The 21,634-nt window shown below is 43.2% G+C and overlaps 1 protein-coding gene across 1 annotated transcript; it reads right to left on the reverse strand.

The window, feature by feature from the left end:
• Positions 1 to 850: 850 nt before the first annotated feature.
• On the reverse strand, positions 851 to 12,289 carry snphb (syntaphilin b). The gene is made up of 4 exons (XM_084069363.1): positions 12,158 to 12,289; positions 6,931 to 7,038; positions 5,950 to 6,135; positions 851 to 4,585 (listed from the first exon to the last, which is right to left on the reverse strand). Exons 1-4 carry the CDS (start codon positions 12,205 to 12,207, stop codon positions 2,521 to 2,523), a joined length of 2,409 nt encoding a protein of 802 aa, XP_083925489.1. The 5' UTR covers positions 12,208 to 12,289; the 3' UTR covers positions 851 to 2,520.
• Between the last annotated feature and the right edge of the window lie 9,345 nt (positions 12,290 to 21,634).

Raw genomic sequence — 21,634 nt, forward strand, 5'->3', positions numbered from 1 at the left:
CATTTGCTGCCATTTGTTGGTATGGAAACCTTGGCATTAGACAGAAAAATGCCCTTAACGGGGTTGTGAGGGGGGCTAGCAAGATTGTGGGGGTACAATTTAGCTGTCTGAGTCATATATATGACCAGCAGGTGCTTAAGAAAGCATCTTCTATTAGGGCAGACAGCTCTCACCCCCTAAATCCTGAATATCAATTCTTGCCTTTCGGCCAAAGGTTAAAGACCCCTGCAGCTAAAAACAATAGGTACAAATTCTCATTTGTACCTACTTCCATTCGTGCCATCAATAATAGCAGCAGGAGGAGGTAGCTATGAGTAGCTATTATTATCTGGATCTTGTGATTATGTCTATGTCTATGTGTGTCTTGTGCTGTATGTATGTTTACTGTGTGTTGGAGTTTCTTACTATCTGCTGTAACATAAATTGCCCAGTTTGGGACATAATAATAAACTTGAACTTGAACTTCCCTATTCATTTTTGCTTAAAAAACAAACAAACAAACAAGCAAACAAAAAATGTGCAATTGAATACAGTAATGTAAGTAATGTATCAGATTTAAATGACATCAGTCAATGGACATATTATACTTAAAATACATAAATACACACAATCTTGACTTCAAGTAATTGCTTAAAATTCATAAAGTGAATAATAGTGCAAAACAGAATAATCCAAAGAAAAACTAATTGGAATCATTCTGCTTATATTTCTTCTCTGAAGGGCGTAAAACTTCTATGAGACAGTTCTCTCTGGTTGCATCAAGATATTTCTACACACACACACACACACACACACACACACACACACACACACACACACACACACACACACACACACACACACACACACACATCATAAATGCTGTTATTCCCCCCTGCAAACACAAGTCACATAAAATGATCCATAATTTCTTCCAGATTTACGTGTGAAGAAAATGATTAACCATTATGCCTTTTTCGAATGATTTGCTGTTTTGCGGTGACTTAACTCTGTCTAACTCTTGCACGGTGGACTACACGCTACCAGAGTGACAGTTAAATATACAGTACGCTAGGACAGCAGTTGGCAGAAATATACAGCACAGGGTTGAGGGTTTCAGATTCACTCAGACCTACGACAACTAAGGTCAAAAACTCCACATTCAGTCCCATTAGCCTTAGTAAGACAGCAGCCTGCCCGGCCCCACAAACTTCATAGATACAAGGAACAAACATATGGCTAAGCAAATTCCACCCAAAAAATGCAATTCACACATTATTGTCATAATACTAGATATTTCAATTGACTTTCATGAACATATACAGCTCTCTCCCGAAGCCAGATATCAGGAAAGGCTATGAACTGTGTTGTCATCAAAAGAAGAGAATCTTTAGTTCTGACGCTGACTTGAAGATCGATTTAGTCTTTGAATTTTTCATCGAAACAAGCATTCATTTCACAGGTTTGGACCAGAACAGTTTCCAGTTTCTGCTTAGAATCACCCTGTACTCTGACAAAGTGTTATTTGCTATTTCCATCAAATATCAATGGATAAATCCCCATTGGACATCACACAATGCAGTCCCAGGACTCCTTATTCTAAACTTTAGGAGAGAATTGTTTGCAGTCACAGTCTAAACTGAAATGTCTAACATACACACTTGAATTTCTTGAGTTTCAGGGTGTTTTAGACTGTTACTCGAGCATATTAACCACTTACACCCTAAACTTCTTTGCAATGAGTTATGAACTTGTAGATCTGCTATTTTCGCAGAATGTTCGCCTATTATGACATGCCCAGAATAGAGATACTAGGATTCATGTGGTTAAATGTCCTCCACTGCACAAATATAGACACATCTGCCTATGGGCATCCAGGTGTTTTGGCTACTCATGAGACACGCACGCACACAGCCACGCACGCATGCACGCACACACACATGCACGCACACACACACACGCACACACACTTTATTTACAGACGCACAAACATACACACAGCCAATGATTTTAGCACTTATCGAAACCAAGCCAGGGTCACACACAATTAGCCCAACATAGATAAGTAAAACCTTTAAATCTCCCTGCACTCGATTATATAACAATCAGTGTTGAACACACAAGCTAGAAGTTTATTCAGGTCGCTCATTCATGTATAGCCTAATTTATTCCTTTATCTATGCTAAATCCATCAAGTCAATTTCTTGGGCAGACTTTTGGTGTATACTTGTTCAGATGGAGGAAACCAAGTGGGGGAGAGATTCAGGACCAGGAGGGAGGGAAATAGGTTAACCAGTGCTGTTAACTCCATTTCTAACTCAAGGCTCAAGCTAGCAAGGCGTCAAAGTCAAAGATGCACATTTCCTGTTCTTGGGGTTGCCCTCAGCTACAAAGCATTGCGATCTTAGTCCATAAAAAGACAGAGAAAGGAAAGGGAATTCTCTCCATTACTTCCCGCCACTTTACATCCACAATGCTAGCAAGGCCAAAGGTCATACTGAAGCACCACAGATCTATGTGTAGACAGACAGGGAGCTCTGCTCATATATTCGTTCCTCCCAGGTCTCCCCCGCCGGCGGGATAGTGCCTAAGCCCTCCCCCTCTGCGCAGCGAGTGCAGCGCCACGGTGCAGCACCCGCGCAGCAGGGATCCTATGTGGTACATGGGCTGTCCGGCCCGCGCCGGACCGCGGCAGAGCCATGCCACCGTAGGCACCATGGGGACCGCCACCGCCAGCAGATCAACCAGGAAGTGACGACTCCAGTAGCTTCTCTCGACGGGACCGGAGGCGGAGTCTCCTCCATCCTCTGCGGCCCCTCTTCCGATTACCACGTCCTCGTTGGTGTCGCGTTCGTCGCCATCCTCATCACAGACCTCCACTACAGTGGCCCCGGCAATCTCTTGGTGGGAGGTAGATCTCCTTGGTTGGGTGGTGCGAGGCTTTTCCACGTCTGGAGATGAACCTGGACTACTTGGTTTCAACTCTGGTGTTTGTGTTTTTGCAGACACTGCAAGGAGCCTTTCTCCCCCACTTGGATTCTCTGGGTTAATGTCTCCCTGCTTTTCTTCTTCAGTGCATTCGCTCAACTCAAGCTCGCCCTGCCCACCTGCTGTTGTCTCCCCTGACTCCCCCTGTTCCCCTGGAGCTATTTCCTGCACCCAGCCCTCACAGTCCTCTTCAACACTTCCCACAGGGTCCACCTGCTCCCCCAGCTCCACATCCACCTGCTCCATGTCTACCTGCCCCTGTTCTCTATCAGCTATCTCTGAATAGACGTCTTCCATGTTCTCTGAGATTTCCGACAACCCCTCTGCCGCAGACCCCGCGTCTGACATTCCTCTTTGCCACTCCGTTGTGGCCACTTCCTTCTCCCTCTCCTCACTTTCCTGTTTTTCCTCCTCCTCCTCCTCCCCACCACCACCCTTCTTCCCCCCGCAAAGTGGAATCTCCATCGAACACGACATGGTGGCGGACCGGGGCAAGGGAGCAGCCTGGGGCGACTTCGAGACGGGGATCGGCTCCGTGGCTGTCGTCATGATGGTTGCCGTGGTGATGGAGCCGGTGGTGGTGACGGAGTCCAGCTCCTCCTCCCCCTCGTCGGACATCCAGGTGGAGGTGGGGCTGCAAGCCTGTGAGCGGAAGGTGCGCTGTTCAGCGATGGTGTCCAGGTCCGAGGCCGATGCCGCCGGGGCGGGGCAGCTCTCCGTCTGGATGCCTGTCTCCCGTAGGTGGTGCAGGTAGAGGTGGTGGTGGGACAGGCATGGGTGGCTCATGCTGCCTGCTCCGCCGAGGGTGCAATGGAAAGGGGCCGTGCCCAGCTTCTCGTAGGTGGAGGAGTGGGGCATGCTGTGGGGCTGGGTATGGGAGAGGTTATGAGGCCGAGGGTGAGGCAGGGTGTGGGAGTAGGTATGGGTCAGGGAGCTGGGCAGGGAGCTGGGCAGAGAGTGGGGCAGAGTCTGAGCACAGCAGCTGAGCAAGTTGGCCGTCTCCTCTGATAGGAAGGCAGCCTCCAGCAGCAGGTCGGCCCGGCTGGGGACCCCGCTCTCCCCGCAGCACACAAAGCCGCTGTCCTGGGTCCCGTCACCCGACAGACCGGGGAAGTCCGGCCCGTTGCCGTTGCGGTCCGCCAGCGCCTGATCACTCAGCTTGGTGTAGGTGGAGCTCCGGGTCAGCGAGCGGGCCGGCGAGCAGTCACAGGAGCACGACCCCCCTCTCCCCCCTATCACCGGTCTAGGTATTACCCCAGGGCTTTCCCCTGACACAGACGCGGGCGCCGAGCCGCTGACTCGGAGGCGGCAGCCCGGCACGGCCTCCCCCTCCTTGGCTAGACCGGTCTGGGCCAGCTCCATACTGAGCAGCAGATTCTCAAGCTTGTGGTTCTGCGTGTTGATGTCGTGGAAGTACTTCTGGACCCCTTCGTCGCCGCTGAGTCCGCCTGCTTCGCTCAGACTGCTGCGGACCGTGTCCACGGCGTTCTTCAACTGCCCGATCTCTCTTCGCGCCTCCTTCAGTGCCAGCTGGGCCTCTACGCGGTGACACTCCTCTTCGATCCAGTCCTCCTGCATTCTGGTCAGCTGGCCCCGCAGCTCATCGATCTCGGTGTCCCTGGGGAGGAGGGATGGTCATACAGGATAGCAGGGAGGGAGGAAGGATAGAGAGGGACAGAGGTTGAGTGCAATTCAGTTCAGTTCATTTTTGTTTTCGGATGTTGGACATGTAAGAAAGTTTAATACGTGTACATTTCCAGATATTGACACAATTGTCAAATCCTTAACTTTACCAACTTTGATGTATCGTATGATCAGTAAGAAATAGTTGTGATGCTGGCTTTTTGGATTTCCACCTCCTTTTGCTGATCGCTAGTGTCAATTCATTATCCTGTGACTGAAATCAAATGTCTTAATTGGTGTGTGAAACTGGTTGAAATGTTTTGCTTAAGCTGTTTTGTTCTAATCTGGTTATTTAGTTTACAATGACATGGAATTTACATTGGCCTTTATGCTGTATGCAGGCCAGGTTTTTCGGAGACCATGAGTTCTCTGACTGAGGAATTTTGATGTGTGCGAAGATGATGGCTATACTGGACAACCGCTCTCCTTGTCCTGCCAGGGCGGAAAGGACAAATGTGCAACCACCACACTATTCACCCAACGTCTCTCACACATACACAAACACTTGCCCGTCTGATAGAGACTTTAACTGAACACTGACTGCCTTCTCTGGGCTTGATGAACACTGTGGAGTGAAGGTTAATGGCGGTTGCTCTGATGGATTCATGATTGAGAATGTGTTGAATATACATTTCAACTGTGTTCATACTGTGTTCTTGTTAGCTTACATTTTCCTTGTCTCTAATTTTCAGTACATAGTAGTAAGAATGTTCTATCCGTAAGCAACTTAGATGCTATAATGCAGATATTATTATAGCATCTAAGTTGCTTGCGGCTACCAATTTTCATGGTACAGTACTAGTGTTGTCATCAGTGCAATTATCCTCCATATTACACCCATCTACTGATGCAGTAATTAGTGTCCGCTAACTTGCATCCAGTAAGCAAATGCTACATTTGTCTTCCAAGAGAGGCTAAAAAATAAAGAGGTGTAGTTAATATAAAACTGAGCTGTGGCAGTTACTTTGACTGATTTATTCAGTAACCTTGATTTTATGATATCATCCTAATTACCAGATCAAAGCATGTATTTGTTAGAATCTGATAATACTGCTTTGTATTAGTTAGAATCTGATAATACTGCTGTTTATATGAAAATCTTATTACAACTTCAAAAGCATAATGGAGAAAATGCTGAGAAAAATTGATGCATCGCACCAGGTTTTCTTCATGTAGTATATATATACAGTATATAATTCATATTCATTGTTGATAGACTGAACATACAGAAAACTAATTTAATACTCAGTGGGTCCCAAACTGCTTGACTAAAGAATGGACACCAAGCCTGTTATTCACCTGTCCTGTAGTCTGTCGACGGTATCCTTTAGCCTGGACCGCAAGTGCCGTATGCATACTTCTTTCTGCTGCAGGGGGGTGAGGTACTGCTCTGGTGGGGGTGGGCGGATACCATGGTTGTCTGTACATGACGTGTACTTCTGGTGCCCCGTCTGGTGCCCTGTCTGGTGGCCTGTCTGGTGCCGTCTGGAAGAGAGAGAGAGGGGCATGTTTTAAGATCATTATTATTCATAGTTTCAGGCTGAATGGTTTCATGTGGAACATGAAAATGATAGAATCAGAGATCCATTGCACTTTTGATATATATTTCGATTAGGGGTGTAAAAATGCATTGATGCACCGTGATGCATTGATCTTGGTGATGAACTGCATTGATTTGGAAGGTTACTGAGTATGATCGATTATAATAAATACAAATGTGCTGAGAACTTGAAACTTGGAGTATGATTTGTTTTAATGATCGATATTCCAGTAATACTGAGTAAATCACTTCCAGTTCCAGTCAAATGTATATTCTTTTGAAAAAACATATTATGTATTGAAACTGATACATTTTATCACAATTATTGAATTGAATCAAATTGGTGAAATTAGAGATTTCATGGCACATTGAAGTGTTTCTTAAATAATCAAATCAAATCATTGTGAGCTCAGAGATTTACACCCCTCATTTCCACATTTTATGTCCAGTTCCTAGTGCTGTTTGAACATGGACCTTCAGTGTTTAAGACTTTAACGTTAGGTGAAAGGAGAACAAACATATCATGATTAACACATGATAACTGCAAGTGTAAGAGGATTTTTCAACAAATAACACAAAAGATCTTTTGAGGTTGTGTTCCAGCTTGGATCAGTGGAACTAACGTAGCATACTTTAAGTTCCTATTTATTGGTTTCACAATGAAGTTTTTTTTTATTTGGTGGCCCACCAGTGGGTCCTGGCCCACAGGTTGAGTTGCCGTCGTTGATCTACATTCTTACCCCTTGGTGGGGCTACATTCACTGCCCTTGCACGAGCCCGAGTTGCTGCCGCTGCTCAGAGAGTTATTGCCAACAGGATCTCTGCTACTGGGCGGGGCTGCTGAACGCCTGTGCCAAAGTAGGAGGAGAAAATGAATCTGTCGCTCATGGCAAACAGAGCAGTGTAGCTGTGAAACCGCACAATAAGACATGACATGGAATTCTAGCAACTGCAATCATAGTCATCCCAATCATATTCAAAACCAGACAGTAATACAGTAGCATACACATGGACAGAGGGTACATCACTCAGGTCCACTAGCATGCCAATAGAACACAGAAAGACACAAGTAGACCAACACAACACAGAGGGCACTCACAGACAGTAGAGCAGTGTTCAGAATTCAAACTGACACAGTTCTGCCTTTTGGGACACACTCCATTAGACAAAATCACTGATGTTTTCAAAAATGGGAATTCTGAATGGGGCCATGCGCTCAGCGACAATGAAACAAAGATCAAAACAAGATTAAGACATTAATGCTGTGACAATGGTGCAGCAGAAAATAATTGCTCAAACGAAATACAACAAAGATAACTTGCATTTGTTCAAAGCAAATTAAACAAATAGTTGACAACAATGTTATCCCATGTCCAGACACCATCCAAAATGAAACGTACAGTAGCCTATAGTAATCATGGAACATTGTGGTGATGGTTCACAAGGACTTATTGAGGTTCAAAGGGTCTCAACATTCAGACCAAACCCATGCTTTAGGGATTCAATGTCAACAGGGAGAACAAATGAGTGATAGATAAATAAAAGCAATTCTGACAACAGACCGAGTACGAGGGGTAGAGGGTAGAGAGTTTGTTGTGCGACTGTGCCTCTCCGGAGACTTGGTTGACATGTATCCTTTAGTCGGAGACTTGGTCGACGTGTAGCTTTTAGTCGGCCGCATCGAAACCATATAGCCTGTCTCCATTGGAACGTAGTCTAGCTCTATGAACCTGCAGTAGTCAAACCTGACCGGGCAAGAAACAACAGGATGTTACATCACAGGAGACAGGAAGTGGCAGCACCTGACCAATACGGCGTGCATGGTACTGTATGCGTGTGCGCACGCCGTACTGTCGAGGTGAGAGAAAACTGCCAAATGGCATGTTATATGCTATAGGACAAGCTTCAACAAACACTCAAACACTGAAGGGAGCCAAGGACGTAGTTCAATGTCTTCAAGGGAACGCTGAGTAGTAGGTAATAATAATTTCTACTGTACATGGTTGGGCTGGGGTATATGTGGTAGTTTCTTGGTTCATAAGCTAAAGCTGCCTGTTTTCCAAAAAGGTATACGATCTATGGAATATGGTTATTTGCTAAACTCGACCGGCAACATATCTGCTACCTACAACCTGAGAAATAATCTGCATTGCACCTCACCCACATCTCTAATCAGACACTGGCAAACTTTATACATTGGGCACTGACAAACCAATGTCAGGTTGAATGAAATATTAAAATAATCCTGGATTTACTCAGCTATGGATTCATGTGAAACAAAATCAATTTAAGGCTTTTACCGTGTTAATATACTGTAGGCTATACTGTTGCCGACATTTTATATCAGTACTGGACTACATCGTCGTGGTCGGGCAGAAACCTCCATATTTCATCTTTTTATGTTTTTTTATACATCATATTGATCATCCTCATCCATTAACAAGAACTTGTGAATAAATAACTACATTGGATCCATTGGAACACAGGTTATTTTTTCGATTTCCTGAAAAGTAACCGTTTTGGACCGTTTTGGTTTCCACCCGACATCGACAATATCTATTTGTTGTTGTTTTGTCAAAGCACCCGAGCTGAAAATAACCAAGGCATGTTAGCCTAGAATACACACAGCACCTTGTACTATCTAGCGGCATTGTACTACCTCTCCTCACAATGGGAACTATGCTCTCCACCACAACATTAAGACCTCAGAGATGACAAAATGCTAGAAACTGTACATAGAATTGCTAATTATGAATGTAGAAAATAAATTGAAAAATAATAGGAAAGTTAAATCTTTTACTAAAATCGGTGTACTGCTGAATTAACCGAATAACATACTGTACTACAATTTATTAAGTATTAATCAGATAGGGAAGGGGTTCTGTGATGGGCAACTTCTATCAAAAGAAATGTTCCTGTAAGGTCAAATAAAACTAAAATTTCCACCAATTATATTTTTAAAAGAGCTGATCTACAAGCTCACATTTTGAGCCTGTAGATAGGCTATTTTTGCTGCATAACACAGTTGTATGACAAGGGCTTAAAGAGTAGTAATTGTGTTGCCCAGTCACTGGCCTCAAAGGAGTGAGGCGGGGACAAGCAGGGTCAGTGAGAACAGCCAGAAGGGGAACAGATGTCAAATAACAGGTACATTTTGGAGGATTGTGTTGTGACAAAAAGCAAGACAGACCACCATAAGCACAAAAACACAAGCAGAGAAAAGCAGAAAGCCTTGAGACATAGCACCATATGGCATGCTATGTTTAAGGCCCATTTTTACACTCAGAGTTGAACGAACACTTTGTATTTAGCTGTGTATCCCTTCCATCTCCTGGGATGGAGCTGGTGCCCAGTGCTGTGGTGGGTGTCTGGTGATGGTGGTGACAGGTGGGGGTATTCCACACAGGGAGGCAGTGTTAAATGCAAAGTGAAAGTGGGTGGAAGTTAGTCTACAGTAATACCCCTTTTAACCAGTGGCTAAAGATGGGCTGTACCTTTTCATTGAGAGAGACAGAAACGTTTCTCATACAGCAGAAATAACAGACAAATTAAGTATGACATTAAGTTTCTGGTGTGAATTGCATGTCAAATTCAAAGAAACCAACAGATTGACACTGACTATGTCTCACCAACAGTCTGCTGTGGAGCTAGTTTTACGCTTCAACTAATCTAGGTGGTCAATTCACTGGTGGTGCCAGAGCTACGTAAGTCACTGTGTTCTGAGGTAAACATCCACAGCACAATTCTAGAGTTGCCTCTGCAGTGCATGTCGCCGCTAATCACAACAAGACAGTCCAGATGGTGTTACCAAATTGCCCCAACCGAGCCTTCTGTAGTCTTAGTGTACCATAGCTAGCTAGCTAGCTAGCTGGCAGGTAGCTGGCAGGTAGCTAGGGAGACGACTTAGCAGGATCAAGATGTGTACATTGCGACACATGCAGGACGTTGTGACTAGTCACAGTTTTGCCTCTGGCTTGCTGTGACTGGCCACCACTAGCAGCAGTTCTGGCTGTTATTGGGGAGACCAACAGCACAGTTCACTTCATTTCACTCATAATATATGCATTTGCGTACATCACAAATTTGAGCTAAATAAGTGATGGATGTGTTCCGATTTGTCCCTGTAGATAAGACAGCATAATGTCACAATGCATGTCGCTGCCCTTTAGGCGAGTCCTGGCTTCCCTCCCTGCAATAACTAGTAAGCATTAACTGTTGTTGCTTTGTGTTTGCTGCTGTCAGTCAACTGCGTCTCCATGGTGGGTCTTGCATTAGTTCATGCTAGAGCTACAGCTATGGTTGCATGCTCTCTGAGACTGTAACTGAAGTTGTGTCTCACGCTGGGAGCACGGGCACGGAACTGGCCATGGAGTTTTCCGTCGCTGCCGCTGCAGCCATCCCCGATGCCGCCGTGGGCACCGGGATGGGCAGGGAGGAGGAGGAGGACGCCAGCATTTGCTGCAAACGGCGTTTGGGCTGCAGCTCCTTCAGAGGGTTGAATCTGAGGAGGAGATGGAAAGACCACAGCCACAGATGTCACCACATCACGGTACCACTAGAACCACAAGTCTCAGTTCCTGTTCAGGAGGTGGCTCATCTGTCAACCGTGCATGGAATCACAACAGATGAATTCTGCAACAGTATTCCCCTGTTGCTTTTTTGTAGTGAATCCTTATATCTACCTGATGTAATGGCTGTATGAAACTAACTAACTAATTAAAGCTCTTTAATAAACACTTGCTGCAGTTGATTATATTCACATAGATTATTTGGCAAACAAGGACATTAAGCTAAGTACTTTAAATATGACCCCGTTTGGCTGGCTGACTTCACTTAAGGCAACAACTGAGAAAGTCCCAGGTGATTTGAAGCAATCCGATCAAAATGCACTACTGATCACTGCCAAATTAGTAACTGGATCACAGAAACTGTGCTTAAAAAACAGTATGCTAGACCAACGATTATCTGTATAAAAGCAAGCAAGTCTGTGTTGAACTGGAAATATGTTACTTAAGTCGCTTAATGGATGGAAAAATGTTTCTGGGGGTTTATGATACCACCAGAATAGGGGCTGTAAAAACTCAATATTATACTACTTTTTATAGGATACTTATTATTTAAACTGTGTCCAGTATTGAACCAAAGAAGAAAGAAGTGCAGCCAGTATAGTCACTGTGAGGGAACTCATCAGTACACATGAATGAACTGACATGTTACAGGAAAATACTATCTTCCTGTACCATAACAAGCTTAGTAGTGCATAGTGGGGCACCAGGGGGCGCCAGGTAGGCCAACTGGAAATATGTTTTCAAATTCAATTCATAAGATCATTGTGCCACTTTAAATGCTTTCAACCTTATTTTTGGCATGTTATTATTGACAAACATTTTCAAAGTAAAAAAATAAAAAAGCACAAATATCAGATTACAAGCTTAATCACAACTCAGGGGGAAAATAGGGTGGAAAAACTGGATGCCTTATAAAGTGCTGACACAATCTTCACTGCAGAGGAAAAAAACTGAGGGAGAGGAAGGGTGGGGTTAGCAAGGGAGGCGGATAGGCAGAGATGGAGAGAGTTAGGGAGAGAGATAGAGAGAATGAGGCAGAAAAGGTCAGAGTAAGAGAATTGGAAGTGTAAACTGAACTGCTTATGGTGCTCTTAATGCAGTTGTGAGTCTCACCTCAGGTCCCCTGGATGAATAGAAACCCATGTTGAAAGTTTTGTAAAGAATAAGAAAGTGATGTTATGCACACAAACACTCCCAGGTCACAGCATCATTTGTTTTCTTCATCTGAAAATAATTGAGCTGAGGACAAAAAATATGTAATGCCAACTTGACTAAAATCTGACCCACAAGGATCCAAAATGGACAGCTCCATTTTTACACTCTCAGTTTCGTTGACACTCAGGATTTTACAGAGCAGAAATATTGCAAAATTTGTCAAATGAAGGGCTGAGTAACCTACCTGCGCGAGGCCGACGCAGACCTTCGATTGGCTGGAGCAGGGGCAGACATGGGGCCAGACAGCCTCTCCCTCCACTTTTATGCTCTTATATCCTGTCTTCCTCCTCCTCTCTCTCTCTGCGGCTTCAGCTCCTCAATGACACCAGCCTGAGGTAAACAGACAAATGATTAGTCAGTCAGTCAGTATGCGCAAAGACAAGGTTAAGCAGGGACAGGGAGGAGGGCAGAGGGGAGGAGGGTTATTACAGTTAACTAAAATTAACGAAATAAAACAAATTTGAATTGACAAAACATTTGAGTTAATTGAAATAAAAAATAAAACTAATTGTAGGCCTACTGGGTGTTTTAATACAAAACTAAAACAAATTAAAATCATAGTAAGAATTTCCTGTTATTTCAGTGTCCAATCTGTTTCTTAAAAAATACCTATTTTTGCTTTTTGAATCTTGCCCCTGACTACCCCCACTATACAGTATTACAATAAAAAAAAAAAACAACAACAATAATGTCTATTGGCTGTAAACACATTTTTTTAATGTTTTTTTTAACATGCATACAGTGTAAAACAAAATCCACATATTCACACAAACTGACTGACATTCTGTAGAGGAAGGCATAATCAATACACATAATACAAGATAATACAAGTGCGCGTACATCCCACTGCAATAAACACGTGCACACAGCATCAGAGTTTGGCTGACTGCCGTGGCAGTGTGCTGGGCAGTGGATGGCTCAGCATGCAGCGTGGTGCTGAGTCAAGTTCACACTCAGCTGCTGAAGACCTGAACTCACTCTCTACAATCTCACAACACAGAGTCAAACACCTCTCAACTATCTGGGATGACATTCATCTGCATTAGTGGTTATGTGTGTATGGCACTGAATGTAGGCTACTATGTACTGTATGTATTTATGTATGTGTACAATGTGTATGCCTCTGTGTAAATGTGTGTGTGTGTGTGTGTGTGTGTGTGTGTGTGTGTGTGTGTGTGTGTGTGTGTGTGTGTGTGTGTGTGTGTGTGTGTGTGTGTGTGTGTGTGTGTGTGTGTGTGTGTGTGTGTGTGTGTGTGTGGTGTAAGTAAGCGAGTGAGTACTATAACTTAATAATGGCTTTTGAAGTGCTCCACAACAACATCAAGTCAAATAATTTATAAAACAGAACAATACAAATAAGAAAATAGAATTTACAGACTGCCACAAATATTTGGAAATCTGATTATTAATGTGTATCCCTATAGTTTGTGGTATTCCACAGAGTCTACAGTAGGTCAACTGGAGCTTTGGCTAGTGTTTTGAATTAGATAAGAGCAGCAACCGGGAGTGATCGATGCAATGTGTGTCTTGAAGGACAGCAGACTGTCCAGGATCACTCCCACATCCATGTCAGTTTGCGCAGGAGTCACCGGATTGTTGTCAATGGAAATGGAAAGATCCTGCAAGGGGCAGGACTTCCCAGGGAAGAAGAGAAGCTCAGTATTGCCTATGTTGAGCTTGAGGTAGTGAGAGGACATCCACTGTGAGATGTCAATCAGGCAATAGGCATGCTGACATCTCATGGAGTGAAAAGCCAGGGAGAAAAGATGGATCTTTAGACAGACAAAAAACGGGGATGGAATGAGATAGCCTGATATCAACAGGGAGATTATTATTATGCTGTAGTGTAGTCTATAGGGATTTTCAAAAGCTCCTGATTTGAGGGACAGTGATGCGCAGTATGGTTTAAAGGGCAAGACCACTTTGGTAGAGGTTTGGGTTGTGTAGTTACCTTGCCATGATGTAACTCCAAAGGTGGGCAAGAAATAAAAAATAATTGCTCCATTGATTAGAAATTGATAATTCAAAATATGCTCCTCATTGACTTACATTGTACGGTAAAACTGCTCTCAAAGTCACTCTTTTAGCACAAAAACGAACACAAACAAAGTTGATTCAGACAATATAGAACATCACCAAACCCAGTACTGTTTTTTTTTAAAATAAAAATGTCAACTTCCTGTTGATTTTGCCATTTTTAATAAGTAGAAAACCCGGACTGGATCGGGGGATCCGGATCCAGATCTTCAAATAGTAAAATCAACAGGAAGTTGACATTTGTATTAAAAAAACAAACAGTACTGGGTTTGGTGATGCTCTATATTGTCTGAATCAGCTACGTTTGGGTTCCTTTATGTGCTAAAAGAGTGACTTTGAGAGCTGTTTTACCATACAATGTAAGTCAATGAGGAGCATATTTTGAATTATCAATTTCTAATCAATGGAGCAATTATTTTTTATTTCTTGCCCATCTTTGGAGTTACATCATGGCAAGGTAACTACACAACCCAAACCTCTACCAAAGTGGTCTTACCCTTTAAATTGGGCCAATGACAAAATGGGGTTGGCAAGATGACAAATGTAAAAAAAAAAAAGTCTTATTTAAATACATGTATCAGGTTTGTTAAAAAGTACAACATGTACGTTTAGTAAGAATGTTGGTTTCATGTCATTTGAAAAGACATAAGCACAATTCTTACCATGAAATTTACAGGATGTGCCTGAAAATGTCAAATGGTGTATCCTAAAAAAAAAAAAAAAATTGAACTTTCTACTCTTTGCTGAAGAAAGTGACGCTGAAAATCAAGCATAAGTGTCAATAACGTCAAATGAACAGGTCTCTGCCAGGCCAGGTAGCTTATTGTGGGACAATTAAGTTGAAAAAATCACATGACTATTAGAGATACTGTGTATCATCAGGCAAATGTACCCATTTGCCTGATGTTTGGACAAAATCTGTAGGAGTAATATCAAAAAGTGTGTTTAGCAAAGATCAGCCTCCTGATGGTGCTATAACAGGCCGAAATCTGGGCCAGAGGTTCTGATCTGACCTCCAGGAATTGTGCGTGCACAGTTTCATGCCGATCCGTCCCAAATGTGCCGGAGATTAGCTGGTCACAAAAGTGGTCGGGCCATATATGTTAGTGCACTGTGGTTGGGAAGCCTCGTGGCTTGGGCGGTGAAAACGAGTGCTCCTTCTCCAATTGCCCTGGTTCTCCAATTTCCCTGTAACATATATATATATACATACACACCCTAACATATACAGTACATTACAAAGGGTCTCTCTGTGTGACTCTTTCTGTAAAAATACCCGATCTACAAGCTCACAACACATTGCAAGGTGGGGTCCTAGTATATAGTATAGACCGGTTAACGGAATATTACGTGGTTAAAATGTTTTATTGGTATGAAAGTGGTCCTGACAGAATTACCTCGGGTATGAGGGTAATCTGTAACAGATTAGATGTCACAAGTCCTTCAGTTGTGCTGAACTGACAGGACAGTCCGTGCCCCGTCTGTCCTTATGTCACCTCCTACTGTACAGATGACACTACAACAATGAGCCTTCTGTGTTATATAAACACACCTACTGTATGCATGGATTGATGCGTGCAAGTAACTGCAAGCGCACGCACGCACGCACGCACGCACGCACGCACGCACGCACGCACACACACACACACACACACACACACACACACACACACACACACACACACACACACACACACACACACACACACACACACACACACACACACACACACACACACACACACACACACACACAGAGTTGGATATTTAGTCAGGAGGATCTATAACATAGATTGACTAAATGCCCACACTGTGGTTTTGTTTCTGGAGTACTGTGGTCTTTATCATATGAGTGCCATTCAATGACAATACTGCAGCTTCCATGTCTGTGTTTTATTTAATTTCGCCTAACAACAATCAATTAGGATAAAATTTAAATTGTGATGTGAAGTGTTTGTTTGTTTGTTTGGATTGTTTATATTGGACACAGTTAAAAGACACATAATATTTCAAACAAACATAATAAAACTTAACATTTAAAAGTAATAACAATGTGTAAAGAAAAATACAAATAATGCTAGAGTGTCTCTTAAAAAAAGAAGAAAAAAACTCTGTGACCTCTGTCTCACTGTCGCTGCCCTTGATCAGACTGATGTGTACAGAGTGACAATAGGCCCCAAAACACCATCAACTCAAAATCACTATCAACATCCAAAAGAATGCATTCATCTTATCTGGGAACACCTTCCCACTTTTGTAACTTTTATATTTCTAGATGAAAATGAAATGAATCACTGAATCATATTGACTATATGTATGCTGTATGTTAAGCAGGCTCCCAGCTGACACAAGTTATCAACCTGGCCTGCATGCAAGCTGTTACAATGGTTCCATGACCTCTACAACAGAGGATGACCCAAACATCTGTTTCTGCGCGCACACACGCACGCACGCACGCACGCACGCACGCACGCACGCACGCACGCACGCACGCACACACGCACACACGCACACACGCACACACACACACACACACACACACACAATATTATGCTATATTAACTAATATTTGCTGGGGACCCCCTGGATCCCCCCAAGGACCCCTTGTGGGCACACAAATGACAGGGTAAATGGACAGATAAGTAGAGTACAAAGAAAACGATTGAGTGCTTCAGAATCTAGGATAGGCCTACCCAGTAAACATCAAACCTAGCATCTGTCAAAACACCATGCTATCTAAATAACATTCTTAGCATTTGTGGTCAAGCAAAAAAAATTAAAATAACAACAGATATGAACAAGTAACCAACATATCTGCATATTACTGTATAAGGCATCTAGCGTCTATCAAAAAAAGGTGACAGTAAGTGATACAAGGAAAGGCGAGCGCTAGGGGTTGATGTACAGTCTGAAGTAAGTTTTCCGAAGAAAACAAATCCTCTTGGGAGCTATTTGGTGTCCACTGTGATCTACACGGTCACAGAAAACCAAAGGAGCTCTTTTCTACTGAGTAAATGATATTCAGATCGATGGGGAATCTCCACGGGTTTCCTGAATATCCATGGGGTTTCAGTTAACATGTAGATTAGAGCAGAGCCATATAAGGAGAGTTGCGTCACCTCCGTTCACTTCATCGGGTCAGTCTTCTAAAAAAATGTAAACGCTCGGCTATTTTCACAATATTTATCTGTGGAACAGAGTCAAACAAAATGTAATGCCTCAACTCCTACAATTCCAAGTCCTTATCAGGGTTGGGGGTCCCCAGTTCAAATATGATTATTTTGGGGGGTCGCGGCCTGAAAAGGTTGAGAACCCTTGAACTAGACCATCTATGTCCCTTTTATGGCCCTTTATGGAGACTTTTGTATCATCTGTATGTGTACCTTTTATGGCCATATATGGAGTTCTGTGTGAGGCGTGCCCAAATATGGAGTCCAGGCTTATCTATGTCAGTACTATGACATGTATTTGATGGCATCAGAGTGCTCCATATGGGGACTTGCGGGATTGTCGCTGATCCGACTGACTTTCCACTCTGCGCATCACTCCACACGCCAGAATAGTCTCCATAATAGTAACCTAAAGCTATTACATTCTTTTGCCTAATACAAATTTCAATCAATCAATCATTAAAGGATAGAAGGAAAGTTCTTAATTTTCAGTGACCAACCACAGTCAACCACTAGACACTATCTCCCAGCACTGTATTTAACTTTCTCTGAGCAGGAAATGCAGTATCCTCTTTAACAACGTCACATCAAGCCACATCACAGAAGGCTCATACATAATTTATTACGTTAGGTCTGTTATGTAACAAGTGCACACCCGACCAGAGGAAAATGGAGAGCAGTGATAGGAGAGAGAGGGAATAAAGAAAGGAATGGAGCAGGAATGGATAAAGGGGGATGGCAAAGCACAGAGAGAGAGAGAGAGAGAGTGCATCCACACATGAGATACAAGTTGACGCTAGTTGTTGCGAGCCCTTGTTCCGGCCATTTCTGGCCATTACTCAATGAAAAGCGGAACCCGGATATGCGCTTCAGACACGCATCGGGGCGGTCTTTTCGTTTTTTCCTATAACATGGGAGTGGATGGGACTTCGATGACTTGTATCTTATGTGTGGACGCACCCAGAGAGAAGAGTTGGGAGAAGAGAGAGAGAGAGAAGAGAAAGAGAGAAGAGAGAAGAGAGAAGAGAGGAGAAGAGAGAGAGAGAGAGAGAGAGAGAGAGAGAGAGAGAGAGAGAGGGGTTGTTGGTAGAATGAGGCATATAATATAAATCAAATGTGTGCTGTATGAAGATGAGATGTTCTTTGTGTCTGTTGTTGCTGATCCTGGACTTGCTCATACAATCATGTATATGGGCCTGACAGTAAACCTGTTTTTTTTTTGTCTGACCAAAAACAGTAACATCTTGAGTGTTCATTTGCCTCTGAGGGTGTACAAATGTAACCAAATGGACCCCTCTGCAAGTGGATAAATGAACACTGAGGATGTTACTGTGCGTTTACAGCAGGTGGAACGAGGGGTATGATGATCTTTCGCCACAAACTGCCTTTACAGAGAGATTGAAAGCATCCTCTCCAGAGCTGTTGTCCATTCGATCAGTGCTGTCCATGTAGATGCCTGCGTAGGACAGTGGCACCAGCACACACATCAGTAAACATAAGGAATAGACAGACTGGTATGCAAGTTGGATGCCGTTGGGTCGGTAGAAGCGGGCTTTGCGCCACTCTGGCAAGTACAAAAATGCAATAAAAGATTGTACCAAAGGGGTAAGCAGTTCATATGTCTATAATCATGTTCCTTTAATAGCTGTGTTTAGGCTGTTTCCTATGGGGGATTTCTGAACTTAGAGTCAAGTCTGTCATGCTTCTGCTTCATAAAAGGCTTACTGATTGGTCTTCTAGACTGATTTTTACGCATGACTGCCATGTCCCGTTTGGTTCATTGGCAGACATCATTGAACCATTTCTTACGGTGCTTATGTCGTATTAAAAACAGGGGCCAGACACAAACTGTACATGGATGGAGAGTCCACAGACCTTTGCCTTTCAGAATCCAGTATACTGGAAGCAAGGACACAAAACATGTATGGAAATCTGCTCAGGGTCCGACCTGGACATCTGCCTAGGAGATACATGCAGAAGTAGGGTTTTGTGTCTGTCCATATACTGCAGTTTATATGGCAAAAATTAACTTGGCTTATGAACTTGGCTTTACGTTGAGAAATACTTCTAATAAGACCAATGTTAGAGGTATTAACTGCATTTGTTATTTCAGATCTTCATATCATCTGTTCTTGGTGGTCTGTTTGATGTGCTGCAGGTTTGTTGTTTACCACCCTACAATTCAATTCAGTTTGCGCTTGAGAGAAATGACATTTTGGAGACTTTTCTTCCATGACACTGTGAACGTTACCAGTACACTGTTGTGCAGAGCAGTGTGGCTCTTAAAGGTAATGACAAGAGATCATTTGATGAGATATGATTGAATCCACCTGCAACACACCCAATGATAATATATTCAGTCTATTCCAACCGAAATAGCCTCTACACAGGTAGGCTATTCCATCCGTCTCCAGTTCAGAATGTACCAAAAGTACAGAGAGAGCAATTAAGTGACAGCAAGGATAGTGCCTGAAAGCATCACTTTGTGACACAGAGAGAGAGCTGTGAAAATCTAATTGTCTGCGTACAATGCTCACAAGCCCTGAAATACTCACCCACACACAGGCTTACATACAGTACACAATACATTTGCACACACACATCAGCACAAACATTGTCCCTCCCTATCTATGGCTGCAGCAGAGGTGACACTGCAGTGTGTCTCATGGAAGACAAAACGTCCTTGGAATCCTAACAAGATGTGATTTTAACTATGTCACACGCACACACAAAACATTCTGGGAAACACTGCAGGGTGTACAGTATGTGTGAAGATGTACTATCTGCATTGCATGCATGTGGGCATAAACTCTATATACTTCGACGTACGACAAATAGCGAAAATAGCTGATCTACAAGCTCCAAGCTTGTGATCTTGCAGATCTGCAATTATCTCAATCTTTGAAAAAATGATATACATTTGGAAAATCCAGAATGTTTTGAAGCTTATTCAAAAAGTGCCCAAAACAGGGACACCAGGATTAATGTGGCTGAGGCACATAAAGAGTTACATGAGAGTTCATAATAGGAAAAGTTATTTGTCCATGGTGAAAACATGAAGAACTTGCTCTTAAAACAATGAGTGTTTTTATCTCCCACTATCTGTCCTCCGTGTCTCAGCTCACTGCAGTGGAAGACTCACAACTTGTATCCTGAAAGTCACTGCGTCTGCATATATATCTGAGTCACACCAGTCACCAGCTATGCTAAACTGTTACTCTTCTAAACACACACACACACACACACACACACACACACACACACACAAACACTTGAACTATAAAATACCTGTGGCTCAGGAGGTAGAGTGGTCACCCGGGAATCGGAAGGTTTGTGTCTTGATCCCGCTTCCTCCCGACATCGCATCAAAGTGTCCTCCTTGAGCAAGATACTCAACCCCTAACGTCTCCCTGGGCGCTGGCCAGTAGCTAGTGTCCACTGCTCCTACAGTAATAGTTAAGATGATGGGTTAAAAGCAGAAGACACATTTCAGGTACAGTATGTTCAAATGTACGTTGCTACTTTAACTACCTTTCCTTTGAAAAGAAAAGAAGAGGAAAGAGAAAAACAGTGTCAGGTGCTGAAGTAGAATGTTATGGGTATAAAAAGCCCCCAGTCAGAGTTTGCAGTGTTGAAAAAGATGCTGCATGCTCAGCGAACCTTATTTAGGTAAACCACAGTCAGGCTGTTATATAGACCCAGCTGAAGAAATACACTGTGCCCTTATAGCTCACTAATGATCAAACACTATGATTAATAAAATGACACACTGAAGAGGATCAGACCAATCCTGCAGAGTCACCATACCGCTGCATAGGGCTGCATGATTAATCATGAGGATTCTGCTTAACCACTTTCATGCTGGGATCCCTATTTTGGGCATGTCATTACTGTAACGCGTCCCAGTGTGACACATTGTGAGCTATTTTTAAGTATAAACTAGGGCCTAAGTAGTTAATATAGTAATCATGAATGTATGTATATTATATGTATAATTGTGAAGAGCCAAATCACGATTTGTGATTATTTTCTATTCATTGAGCCCTACTGCTGCAGAGCTTATCCAAGAGGCAGTGGTTTCAAGCTGGAACTGTGGTCAATCAATCAACACAACAGTTACACCATGGAGATGAAGGAAGGGAGCGAGAGGAGAGGAGAGGAGAGGAGAGGGCTGAGGGGTGAATTATGGGTGAAAGAAAGAGCAAAGTGCAAGGAGGGCAGGATGAGGAAGGATAAGTGTATGAGACAGAGAGAGACAGGATGATGTAACAGTGTACAGCATGTGAAAGCAGAAAATGTGAACGACAGCAGCATGTTTTGCAGTTAACCGTTTCCTGAAATTAGTGCTGTCTTGAAAGTAACAAAGGTATGGAAAAAAACGTGGTACTACTAATGTACGGTATACTACTACTTGAGCACATTTTGGACTTAAGCTTGGCCTGTAATACCAGAAT

The sequence above is a fragment of the Gymnoscopelus microlampas genome (assembly GCF_963454915.1).
Source record: "Gymnoscopelus microlampas genome assembly, chromosome: 10".
In the NCBI taxonomy this organism is placed as follows: Eukaryota; Metazoa; Chordata; class Actinopteri; order Myctophiformes; family Myctophidae; genus Gymnoscopelus; species Gymnoscopelus microlampas.